The sequence below is a fragment of the Arctopsyche grandis genome, chromosome 1 (assembly GCF_051622035.1).
Source record: "Arctopsyche grandis isolate Sample6627 chromosome 1, ASM5162203v2, whole genome shotgun sequence".
NCBI classification, from domain to species: domain Eukaryota; kingdom Metazoa; phylum Arthropoda; class Insecta; order Trichoptera; family Hydropsychidae; genus Arctopsyche; species Arctopsyche grandis.
This window is the reverse complement of record NC_135355.1, coordinates 7372684-7386545: the sequence shown is the minus strand read 5'-3', so window position 1 is coordinate 7386545 and position 13862 is coordinate 7372684. Positions and strand designations below refer to the sequence as shown.

General features: G+C 33.1%; 1 protein-coding gene across 1 annotated transcript in view; it reads left to right on the top strand.

The window, feature by feature from the left end:
- CCAP-R (Crustacean cardioactive peptide receptor) overlaps positions 1–13862 on the top strand; it is a 129052-nt gene that overhangs the window by 68008 nt on the left and 47182 nt on the right. The window contains exon 3 of the mRNA XM_077446292.1: positions 6867–7002. Coding sequence (XP_077302418.1) covers positions 6867–7002 — 136 coding nt within the window. The remainder of the gene's footprint in view (positions 1–6866; positions 7003–13862) is intronic.

Below are 13862 nucleotides of genomic sequence, written 5' to 3'. Positions count from 1 at the left end.
ACCTACATATACGATGTAATGATATAATGTATGAATTTCAAGAAAAATTCTGAATTGAAGAGCATTTGCAGATTAATCGACAAAGAATGGTTACAAGGGACATATATGTACATATGTACATCCATATGTAAATACCCAAAGAACTCGTAAAATTTTCATCTAGTAAAATATATTAATTTGGTCGTCAAGCGTTTTTTTTTCTTTCTTTTTGTTCTCGCATCAACAAACTTGCGATGTCTTGACAGTATTTTTTTTCCAGAAATTATCGAAAGTTCAGGAATAAATCCGGAGTGTCTCGTCCTGATGCCGGGGTTTTATGGCTATTTTTTTGTTTACACGGATTGGTGGAACCATAATTCACAATTTTTTCTGATGCTTTTCTTCTCGGCAGTCGTAAAAATTTCGCAAGATATACGGCGAAATCGATTTATTTTATTTTTTCGACGTTTCTTTTTTAATAAATCGCCGCCTAGCACACCCGAATCATACAGACAACACAAATATGGGCTTGCTAACACCCAACTCTCAGTATACTTGTGGGACTATTGGCCTAAAAGTAAACCGAACTATGTATTCGCAAATCTCAACTTCCAGATCATTTCACATTAAGACTTATCGACAATATGATACGACTTATAAAATGATACTAAATCTATACAATTTACTGTAGAGGAAAATTCAATCATGATAATATATGTATGTATTTACTTTATCGAATACTAGTGGTTTTACCCGGCTCCGCTCGGTATTTATAATATATGTACATAAACAGCTTAAACATGGCTAATCTAATTTTAAATATTCATTTGTTTTTTTATTAAATTTATTTGAATCGAAAAAAATTATATTTAACGATATCAATATCATCGTCATAGAAAAGTTGATTTATTTTCGATGTTGCCAACAAATTTTACATATAAAGTCTTTTTCCAAATTATATATTAGATTTATAAAACGTTAACTTTCAGATATGTAGCTACATAATCATATATCATATACATATATAAAGACGGTAATCTGTGTGTGTGTATGTGTGTGTGTGTGTCCTAACGCTCGCCGAACATAATGAATGAATCGATAAAAATCGATAAATTCATTTTTCGACGAGACGACTTTACCGCCAACCAGTCATCTCAAAAAAATTCCAGGACGCCGAGTCGAACCTACCCCTCGCGCCCATATCAATATACGCTGACCACTACACCATGATGCGGATACAAAGAGTGATCTAAATCAGTGCTTCCCAAATTGGGGGGTCGCGATCCCCTGGGGGGCCGTAGGATTTCTCGCGGGGGCCACGAAAATATTCAGTTGAAAGTACAAATATTCATTTATGAATATTTTTCCACATTACATATTTAGGGAATGTATATATTAAAGTCTGTTAAATAATAACACATTATATGAAAACTTTCCAGCAAAAGCTTTCTTTGTGGTCAAAAGGTATTAGTCAAGGATGCACGGAGATGTTTTCGTGTTTGAATGATTTTCTCACGAATAATGAAATATCACTGTCGACTTCAGTGAAAAATGTTATACTTGATCACATGGCCGAATCGATACTATTTTTCAAAAAATATTTACCAAACTTGAATGAGGATGAAAGGAACAATTGGATATCAATACCCTTTGTCAAGTCCTTAAAATATATATATATATATATATATATATATATATATATATATATATATATATATATATATATATATATATATATATACCATAGCTGTGACGTTCATATGTCAAATCGAAACTACTGTAACGTACGCCGCGGATTAAGCGAATAGAATCCCACAGACTGTGTGACCGTTCAAAGATTATCTGTAACGGATATCTGTTAACGGATTAACTAAATGCATACCGTGCGACTGGTATAAGTGGTTTTAAGGATTAGCGACAAGCTAAGTGCATGAAACAATGATTGCACTTCTCATACCGTGGGAATACATATCCGAATACGTGACTATACAGTAGGTAAACAGATTAGACGTCCTGAGAGATCTACCCCTTATAAGGCGGTACGTAAGCGATCTCAGGTGATTCTGGACGGAGCAGTGACAGTGTGTGTAACTCCTTAATCATCAATAAATGCTGTGAAACGACTGTTGGCCTTTTACTTGGATCCTCCACCCAACCCTTACGCAACACTACTATTATAGAACGGCGAGCGTTACTGCACACAGACACACAGAATAGCACTATTATATACTATGTATGGACTAGTGAATAGCCCGATGAAACATCATCGCATGGGTAAAATTATTACATACTCGTATAAAACTAAAAAAAAAATCCGGAACCGGAACCGTTATTTTCGTAGACTCTCATAGATAGTTTTGAATTCTTTATTTGTAATAATTTTAAATTCTTAAAAATACGCAGACTCCCATAGAGAGTTTTCAATTCTTTATTTAAAGACTTCCTATTTTTTTCGATTATTATTAGCTATCGCCCCGAGCGTTACTGCAAATCGACACCCGACCACTCCCGACAACTACCGAAGATATGACTTTACTCCGTTTTGATTGGTTGCCCATACGTTCTGTACGATTATTGAATATTAACGTTATTTAGAGCCGTGCTTCCCAATTACTTTCACGTCACGACCCCCTAAATCTGAAAGAATGAATTCCCGGTCCCTAAAAAATTTTTTTTTCTAGTTAAAATGTTTATTTGGCAGTAATTATTACAATTATAATACACATATCATATATATAAATACGGTAATCTGTGTGTGTGTGTGTGTCCTAACTCTCGCCGAACATAATGAACGAATCGATAAAAATCGATTAATTCATTTTTCGACGAGACGACTTTGTCGCGACTCGAACCGATCACCCCAAATAGCCTGAATATGGGTCTAAATTGAGCTAATGGTCTCGGATATATATATATATATATATATATATATATATATATATATATATATATATATATATATATATATATATTATATATATATATATATATATATATATATATATATATATATATATATATATATATATATATATATATATATATATATATATATATATATATCGGGCCCAACACTCGTTTATAATATTAATATTATAACATTTACCTCCTTGATTACGAGGTTTATTTTGTTAATTTACATTTACTATGCTACAATTTCGCTCAATTATATTTTCCTACATTCATTCGGCGAGTTAACATTACATGTATGTTATTGCACGTAATAATCTTATGTTAAATTGTGTGCCCACCCTGGTGTAATAATTATAATTATATATGTTCTTCTGACAATGTATATTTTTGACGTATAAAGATACATATATGTACATATGTACATGTGTTATAATTCTTCGCGTTTGAATGTAAGTTAATCCACACAGAAAAGCGTTTCCGCTACAATAAATTATTACATTATATATGTTTGTACAATTAAGCCGTTTTCACTAATTGCTTCCGTAGATTTTCCAAAAGAAAAATTCTGTGAAAGGCATGGTTTTTAAGCGCAAATTAATGATAATCGGATTACATTCTATGCATGTATTTTTCATCGTTATTAAATCAAAAAAAGAAATATTGTGAGGAAAAAAAGTGTGCTTGTTTGTTTGTGTTGTTGTGACAGTACTAAAAAAATCAAAGTACAATTTAAAAATTTAGAAATATGCATTTTTTCCAATGCTAAAATGTATTGATTAAATGTATCACAAACAAAGATGAAAATACATACAAACCTTTAAGTCGGAAAATAAATATTGCAACTCGGAACACTTCCTTATTGCCCACAACTTTGTCAAGATTGGAAACGAAATTCTCGCCCTTTTCTTTCACTAGTCATTTTCATTTCGTAACCGCAGCCTTCAAAAATATATATACATATGTACATACATACATACATATGAATATTGAAACAAACTCTCCAGACATTTGAATTATATTTTACAAATTCAATTCTTTATTTTAAAGTGTATAACTAGTATCTAGTATCTTTTTTTTTCGCTGCGCTGGAGGTGGGGAATCTTCGGAAGACAGCCTACAGTCCGAACTGCAGGGTAGTGGCGGATTTTTACCGGCTAAACCCCACCCCCGACCTCCACTCTCTGGGACTTCTGTGCATTACTTCAAAGAGTGGGGGACCATCTCGCATGCATTCTTCTCTCTCGTTCGTGCGCCTCCTTCTTGCGCATCACCGTTGACGAGAACGTGTCGATGATTACCCAAGCTTCCATCTTCTCTATTAGCTTCATGCCCAGGTTTTCGGGTGAGGTCACTCCGATTTCCTCCATTCATTCTCTTTCTTCCGCCCAAGCTGGGCACCCGAAAAGGTCGTCGCCCTCTGCGTCGTCCACTTCGGCTTCGCAGTGGTAGCATTTTGTTTCGGCCTCCTTTTGAATCCTGTGAAGGTACTTGCCAAAGCAGCCGTGGTCCGTCAGCAGCTATGTCAAGTGGAAACTGGTATCCCCATGTTTCTTCTCAACTCAGTCGCCCACGGACGGGATGATCCTGTAGGTCCAGCGTCCCTCACATTCTTCGTCCCACCGCCTCTGCCAGCACCTCATCAGCTTTTGCCGTATCTCCTTCCGCCTGCGTGTCGCTACTTCTCGGGATTCCGATGCATTGTCTCTAGAGCCGCCGAAGAGTTGCTTCCTCTCCTTTGCGAGCAGATCGATCGGGATGATTCCTGCAACTACCAGAACAGCGTTCTCGGAGACAGTCGAGTACGCCGTGGCTACTCTGAGTGCGCTCCTCCACTGTACTGAGGCTAACTTTTTCCTCCTCCTTTCTATTTCCATGGAATCCGCCCAGATCAGTGCTGCGTAGAGAAGCGTCGAATGGACAACGCTGTTCAGCAGCTTCCTTCTCTTTGGTTTCGGCCCTCCGAGGTTTGGCATCAGTCGTCCCAGCGCCGCTGTTACTGTTGCCGCTTTTTCGGCCACCCTTGTCGCGTGCTCCCGGAACTTGCGTTTTTTGTCCAGATGTACTCCCAAATATTTTAAGGAATTCTGGAACAGTACCAGCTCTCCTCCTATGTTGATAGTCGGTGGCGTCAGCTTTCGCCGGCGGGTGAAAAAGATCGCCTCCGTCTTCTGCCTTGCAAGCGACAGTCCCGCTCCGTCTATCCATTTGGATACCCTTCTGAGTGCCTCGTTAGTGTACAGCTCCAGCCACTCGGGTTTCCTTGCCGACACCAGCATTCTGATGTCGTCCGCGAATCCCACCATGAAGGTTGTGTATCTTATATCTAACTAGTATCTAGAAATCTAGTATCACCAACTAATAAATATGTACATACATACATATGTATTTATGTAACCAACCAGCATAATAGACAAGTGGTTAGCATACACATAGGTATAATGCTTTGAACAGAGTGGTCACGGGTTCAAATCCCATTGATGCCTGCTGACCAGACCTTGGATTTGTGACTCCAGCTCGATCGTTTCCTATCAGAGTTTGCCAATTTATCTGATTTTCATTGAAACGGTTTCAGCGAATTAGTAATTTTACCCAATTTCTTGCAAAATCTCGAGTTTTCAGCCATCTCGAATTTCGCTGAATTGTTTAAAATGCTGCAAATTTACAATTTTGACCATAGATGTCTCTGTGGATATAAGTTGATTTGTACATATTTATGTAGTTTTTATAAGTATAACACTAATAATAATCAAAACGTACAATGTTTCTGGCCAGGAAGGCGCATTGGGGTTACCTGCTGGGACTTTCTGGTATAAATTAAAAATAACATAAATGTATATACATATGTACTCTGAACCCTTTTAGAAGAAGTTAAAGCGTTAAAAATGTCTAAAAATTCCTCAGCATAAGCTATAAAACAACTACCTAAAATAGAAACAATAATATTTGATACGTTGGAATAGTTTGCCTGACACATATGACGCGTTAAAACAACTAGTTTTTGGTATTCTCACAATCTTTGGCTCTACATATGTATGTTATATATGCGAACAAACATTCTAACTATGAACCAAATAAAAAATAAACTTAGAAGTAGAATAACGAATGAAAATTTTCAATCATGTATTCGATTAAAAAAAATATGTAGCTATTTGCCAAATATAGTAAAGCTATCAAAAGCGATGCATGGTTACAGATACACAGAATAGCGCTATTACATACATACATACATTACATTAGCCAGCAGCATAGCTCGGTCGATAAGCTTCTGCTTAGCGTTGAGAGGCGCTGGGTTCGATTCCATGAGCTGACCTCGATTGAAAAGAAGTTTTATGAGTATATCTGTAGTGCTGCTGGTCAGACTTGGATATTTGTGACTCCAGGTCGATCATTTCCTATCAGAGTTTGCCAAATTTCTCTGATTTCATTGTTGAAACGGTTCCCAGTAAAATTTGCTAAATATCCTTCGTACCTACTATGTCACCACTATTTGAGATTGATTAGTTTACAATCAAATGTATGTACAATTCATAGATGTCTCGGTGATTTGCGAGTTTTTCAGTGTCTCGTAATTCAGCGACTTGTATAATAAAGAAAAAATGCTGCAATGTTTGTAATTGGCCAGGAAGACAAATTGGGGTTACCTGTAAGGCTTTCCTGATATATACATACATATGTAAACAATAATAATATATACATATGTGATTCTGGTGGCCTGAAATACGTTTATTCTGCTTTCCGAGATTCTGGACATATCAAATTAAAATAAGTGATAACAATTTGTGAATAAAGTCAAAAAGAAATAGTGTTTTTGGAACTGAAAATTGAACTTCCGCCACTTTCAAATATAAAGGCTCATATAATACGTGTAACTTTCTACGTAGTTCAACATGTGATAGCTATTTTTTTCCCGGACAAACACTTTTATATACATGTCATAAAAATAGATGCAATAATTGATTTTTGACGTGTTTCAGACTGTGCAGTTCACCGTAATGTGGATACTCTTCGTAGCGATCGTAGCAGGAAATGGAACGGTGATAGCAGCACTACTCTTGGCAAAATCTCGCAAGAGTCGCATGAACTATTTCATAATGCAACTAGCCATCGCAGGTAAGTCTGTTTATATAATCTATATATGTATATATATATATATATATATATATATATATATATATATATATATATATATATATATATATATATATATATATATATATATATATATTTATTACAGTTCCAAAACAAATATTTACACTTGCAATAAATAAAGCAACTAATGGCCGATGCGATATTGCAGCATACACTCGCACGCACACACACACACATGCACGCACACGGAAAGATCGTTGATTTTTTCTTTTATAGGAAATTTTATGTGCTTTTTCTTTTATGCGTTAGATATCTGGGTTAAAAGCTACATTCGCTCCAATTGCCCGAAAAATGACATCCCGAGCGGTCCCTTATTGCAACCATTTAAGTAATATGAAACCAAAAGTATATTATATGTATGTATGGATATGTAATATATAGACTGTTGGATCATATTATACGAACATACATGTATCAAAACCATTATATAAACAGTATATTGCTTCCAATCAATATAAATATGTATTTACAATTGGACCGATTTTACGCAAACAATTGTTAGGTAATAAAAAAAAATATACAGATGAGTTGACATGTATGCATGTTGCTATTCCCACAATTAATCGAACGCGTATTACTTGAAAAGATATGTAAATAAGGTTTGATTTGATTTTGTTGGTTTACGACCGTAGTCAGGGGGGGGCTATGGGGATACCAGCCTCTCCCTCTAAATTTAAAAAAGAAAGGGGGATTTAGCTTAGCGTATGAATGTTTCTTTTGTGCATACGTATGTTGCGACTTTTCGCTGCTTTCGATTTCATTTCGGATTTTGAAAATTACATTTTCTGTTAAACCCAAAGAGAACTGAAAACATAAGAAAATCTTTTTCAAAGAACTAGATTAAATGGATATACATACGTATCTATGTACATATATCGTGATGTGGAGATTTCTAATAAAAATCTTTAAACCTCATGCTAGGCGTCTTCAATCGAATTTTTTAGGTAATTGATATATTTATTACATACCAGCCCCGGTCCTAAGGAATATACCTAAGGGTAGAGTTTTCAAGAGAACATGTCGTCGTCTTTGACAAAATTCTTTTGTTCTCTCGCTTTGGTCAAATATGCTCACAGTGTTCTTTTTACTTTATCTATGTACGTAGTAACAATAGATGAAGTTTTGTGATCATGCGAAAATTCGAACTCGAGATTTTGACTGATTCGAACTCAGAATCGATTACTGATCACGTTTTAATGATCTAGAAAAAATGTGTGTGTGTGTGTCCGTGTGTGTGTCTGTGTGTGTGTCTGTGTACTTTGGGGATTTTTTCCACACCGTTAGTCCTATCAAACCGAAACTTAGTATCGGTTAATGAAATTCTTATAGACACTACGTCAATTTTTTTTAAATTTTTAAGTTGACCGGAAATGGTACCTCCCCTTATAGGTGTCCTCTTTTTTTTAAGTTTTTGAATTCGATTTCCTCCCAAACTACTAACTGAATCGGACTGATTTTTTTTACATGTACTAGAAATAATAATTTTTATAATTTTATATTTTTTAAATATTTTTATCTGAACCGGAAGTAGTACTTTTACTCTAGAGAATCGAGGTTTTTTATGTTTTTCTCAAAAGCCTTTTGATTTATCGAACTGAAATTTCATATCAATCAATTTAAGCTCAATAGCAAGTTATGTATAAAATTTGGTAAGCGTCCGTCGACCGGAAGTGGCAGTTTACTCTTGTTCGATTTTTCTTCCACTATTTTTTTCGACCCCTTAAACATGTGTGGTCTTCACGAAAAAATTCAAGTATAACTCTTGTATCAATGTGATTAAAATAAAAAAAATCACTAAATTTAATAAACCGGAAGTGGGATTTTTTCCTTCCGGAAGCTTCTGGAGGGAAGGTCAAAAATGTTGTCGCCTGGATCCTGACCACACCCCTGAACGTATAAAGCTGAAAATTTATATTTATATTCTTTATGTACTAACTTAGATTTGGTAACGTTTTGGTCAGAATTCGTAAACCGGAAGTAGTATTTTTTTTTAAAACAATATTTAATTATTTTTTCATTATTTTATTTTGACCTTTTAAATTATTTTAAGCGTCTTGATATTTATTGTGTACAATAGAGATAGTGATTTTAAGTAAAAATAAAAAATAAAATCAGCAAATTTAATAAACCGGAAGTGGGATTTTCTCCTATTAGAAAAGTTAAAAATGTTGTCGCCTGGATCCTGTCCACACCCCTGAACGTATTAAGCTGAAAATTTATATTTGTGTTGTTTATGTACTAACTTAGATTTGGTTAAGTTTTGGTCAGAATTCGTAAACCGCAAGTAGTATTTTTTTTAAAAACAATATTTCATTATTTTTTCATTATTTTATTTTGACCTTTTAAATTATTTTAAGCTTCTTGATATTTATTGTGTATAATAGAGATAGTGATTTTAAGTAAAAATAAAAAATAAAACCATCCAACTTAATGAACCGGAAGTGGGATTTTCTCCTATTAGAAAGGTCAAAAATGTTGTCGCCTGGATCCTGTCCACACCCCTGAACGTATTAAGCTGAAAATTTATTATTGTGTTGTTTATGTACTAACTTAGATTTGGTAACGTTTTGGTCAGAATTCGTAAACCAGAAGTAGTATTTTTTTTAAAAACAATATTTCATTATTTTATTTTGACCTTTTAAATTATTTTTATCCTCTTGATATTAAATGTGTATAATAATTATACTGATTTTAAATAATTAAAAAAAATTGAACAAAATCCGCCAACCGGAAGTAGAAATTTTGTCTTGTGCAAGTATTTGCATATATTTGCGCTCAATTTGTATCGCTATCATAGTTATTAGTTCAATATCGAATTTTGTTTTGTAACCTTCTTATATTCCTCAAATACATAGATAAAGTCATGGGTTGGTCACACCCGAATTTTTTTTATTAAATTTAGCTGACTTTGAAATATTATATAATGATCAAATTTACGATTTCTTTATAATACAATAAGCATTTATAGTAATATGTTTAGCCTTTGAATTACGTAGCTCTAGGATTATTTAAAATCAATAATAAATTTAAGCATCATAAGAAAATTTTACAGATTAAAATCTTATTTAACTAATATTTCTTTTTGTTGATTACATTTGATTTATGAGTGTTAATTAACCACATATGTATGTATGTACAATTCACGTTACACTATTTTGTAAAATAAAACGCTCGTCAGTAGGCAGCATTTTTCTAATGGTACAGTGAAATGAGATTTCAAGATTAAATACATTGTAATCTCGATTATCCGGATGCGGATTATCCGGTTTGTGGATTATATGTGCTTGAAAAATATTAATTAATTTTTTTAAATTAATTAAATTTTGTTCTTATATGATAATGAAAGATTGATTGCGACCGTAAACATGCGTGCTATTTGAAACAAATTATGTCACACAGAAATGTTTTTCGTTCCCTTTTTAAATGTATTTTACTATTGCGTCAATTCTTTCAGTCGCTTTTGATCATCGAAGAAGTAACAAGTGCGTGTATTCAGAGCAGATTTTTTCGAACATACGTATGTTTAATTATTATCAATTATAATACTCTGTATGTGAAATTATTTTCTTTGCTATTAAATTACTTACATACCTGTTCGAAATATATGTAGTTAAACAAAAAAATAAGTTGGAGGCGTTCGCGAGAGATTGCAATTATACTCATATAGTTAAATCAAAAATGAGCAGAAGGAATACCAATTAGCGGTATAATGTGTATGGAAACAGCCAAGTTTTTCCATGAAAAATTAGGATTAGTAGACAACTTCAATGCTTCGTCTGGCTGGTTGACTAGATTTTTTTTATATTTTGGCAACAGTAGTACTACATAACTATAGGTACTAACGGCCACACATCTGCTTAACTATAAACGTTTTTCTTAATAAATAATGAGTATTAAAATTATGAAACAAAAATTTGTGTTGTTAATATGATATTACATATACTCGAAACCAATTCAAAATTTGATGTTTTGTATTATCCGTGTTTTTCAATTATCCGTATCCTCCCTTTCCAGCATCAGCCCGGATAATTGAGAGTGTACTGTATATGTATATGTATGTACATATACATATTTATGTATGTAATCTCGTATATTAATGCAAATGTCCAAAAAAACTCCATAAGTTATTTGTTTAAAAAATGAATTTTTAACGAGTACAACCTGTGCAACAACGTCGTTACTGTGTTAAAAATTCGTTTATCGTATTTAGTGCGTTTTTATATTAAACATCAGACTATATTGCTTTTAATGACTGTAGTCTAACGTACACATACATACATATGACCCGACATTACTATAAAAAAACGCAAGATAAAATGCTATAAGCTGAAGATTCACGGTGTTGTGCCGACATGGGTTGTCAAGATCTTGACCGCTGGGTAAAAATATAATAATAATTAACTTTCTGAAATTAATCTTGAAAGCTACACGTGTAAGGATGAAATCTTTAAATAAATATTTTCAAGCAGATTTAGAAATATAAATATGTAAATCATATGCATAAAGGCTTATTATTTTTACATAAATAGTTCAAATATAATATTTACCCATTTTCTCATGTATACATATGTACGTACATATATAAGACATTTTGGTCTGCTTATATTTCTTAAAATTAGCAATTTTTTGAACATTTATAAATATGGATTTTTTCAACGCTTTAAATAAATATGGATAACCGAGTAAGTTCTTCGACTACTTTTATATTCAAAATAATGAAGGGAACAAGAAAAAAGTTACGATTTTCTGAAAAGACCGCTTTCACCATACAAATGGCTGTTGAGAGAATTTCTGAGAGTTTTTCTGGAAAAACGGCGATTTTAAATTATCGTTAAATCATCGTAATTAAATAACTAATTAAAATATATCGCTCTTTCAAATATGGTTCAGGAGTTGAACGAGTTCAAAGTTGCTGTGATTATGCATGTAGTTTCAAAAGTCAAAGATCCTTTGCAGTTTTCAGAAGTCGGCAATTGCTGGGGTCTGACAGATATGGCAGCACTACGGGCAGACCGTAGTCATTAATTTCAGCATAGAATCGTCCCTAAAACCCATAGGTTTGACTACCCCTGGTTTGCGGGATGCTTTCGTATTTTTCACATTCAATAAAAGCGGTAGAATTACGAGTACTTTGCTCATACATAGCATGCAATGAAACCTGAACGAGTTTCCATTCGTACTATCTAATGGTGAAATATATGTAGTAATGTGCGAACGGTCTTCATATGTATGCGCATTTATCAAAAATCTACTATTCCCAAATTGGATTTAGACTTTATGTCTGTTTCTTGTGACATTTTTTTTCGAAAGCCGAATGATAAAAACAAAAAGGAAATTTTAACCGTAAAACTTGCAAATAGTCGTCCCGTAACGTTGACCGTAATAAAACATCTAGGCGTCATCTTATCTTATTTTTTCTCGGAAAATTTGTTTAGATTTCGTCGAACGTAAACATGTAATATATCGCGAGATCCCACACTCTTGACACGATATCGGTGATGTATTCCTTAAATTATTATGTTTTAATTTATCATTCCTTATTAGTTAGTCGATACATTTACTGATTCGGAGATGTAATTTATTTCAAGGATTTAAAATTTACTCGTCCGCTGTGTAATTACTATAATTTTGAACAGGGAATCGAATTTTGAATGGCTTTCTTTTAAATAAATTTAAATCTAGATTCAAAGTTCGAAGGAGAATTTGTAAATTCGTTCAAGTTTGAATTCAATAATACGGCTGTCTATTCACCAAAAAGACAAAAGTTCACTAATTTTAAAGTATTATTTTGTCGCTTTTATCCTTTATTGGGGATTAACATTTTTTTTCATCGCGTGAAAAAAAATTAATCAGTATAATATGTGAACCGTTGTGCTTTTAATTATTTTCTATTGTGTTTTTCGTGAAAAGTTCCATATTCCCGACTTGTTTTATTTTCTATTGTTGTTTCATCCGTGATTGACGCATAAAATATTGCTGCAATCGTGGAAATATGCGTTTCGGTGAAAATCTAATTTTAATCTATTTCGAAGTCACAATGTAGTCAATTCTTGAAAATTCCTCGATGTTTGACCTACATTTATACCACGTAGTAAAGTTGTATATTATAATCCTCAGTGGTCTCGGCGTATAAATCTAATTTCAGTATATTGTGTTACGTTACAAGGGATTTTTTTCTAATTCTTATCCATTTTTCGTATTTTTCTTTAGAAAATTTAAACGCTCTTTTACTATTTTCTAACGATGTCTTTGAATTATAATAACAATGCTTTTTTTATTTTCACTTTCGTGAATCACGATTTAATAATTTTATACTTGTCATATGTACCTATACATATATTATAATTGTACGTACGTACATATGCACATATGTATACCCTTCAAATTTTAAGAACTTTACTTTCAAAAAGAATAAATAAACGTACACATAAAAAATATGTAAACACAAATATAAAGTTATAATTTCTATTACAAGTAAAAAAAAATCAGTCTGATTCGTTGTGCCGTTTGGGAGACAATTTAATTCAAAAACCTATAAGAGTATGTACCATTTCCGTTCCACTTAAAAATTAAAAAAAATTAACATCGTATCAATAAGCATTTCAGTAACCGATACTAAGTTTCAGTTCGATAGGACTAACGATGCTCAAAAAAAAACACACGTACTAATACATATACATTCACACATTCACACATTCACACACATTTTTTCTACATCATAAAAACGTGATCAGTGACCGATTCTGTGTTCGAATCAGTCAAAATCTCGAGTTAGGGTAGAAAATATGTAGGTATAATATTAAAGTATCTATGTATCTCTT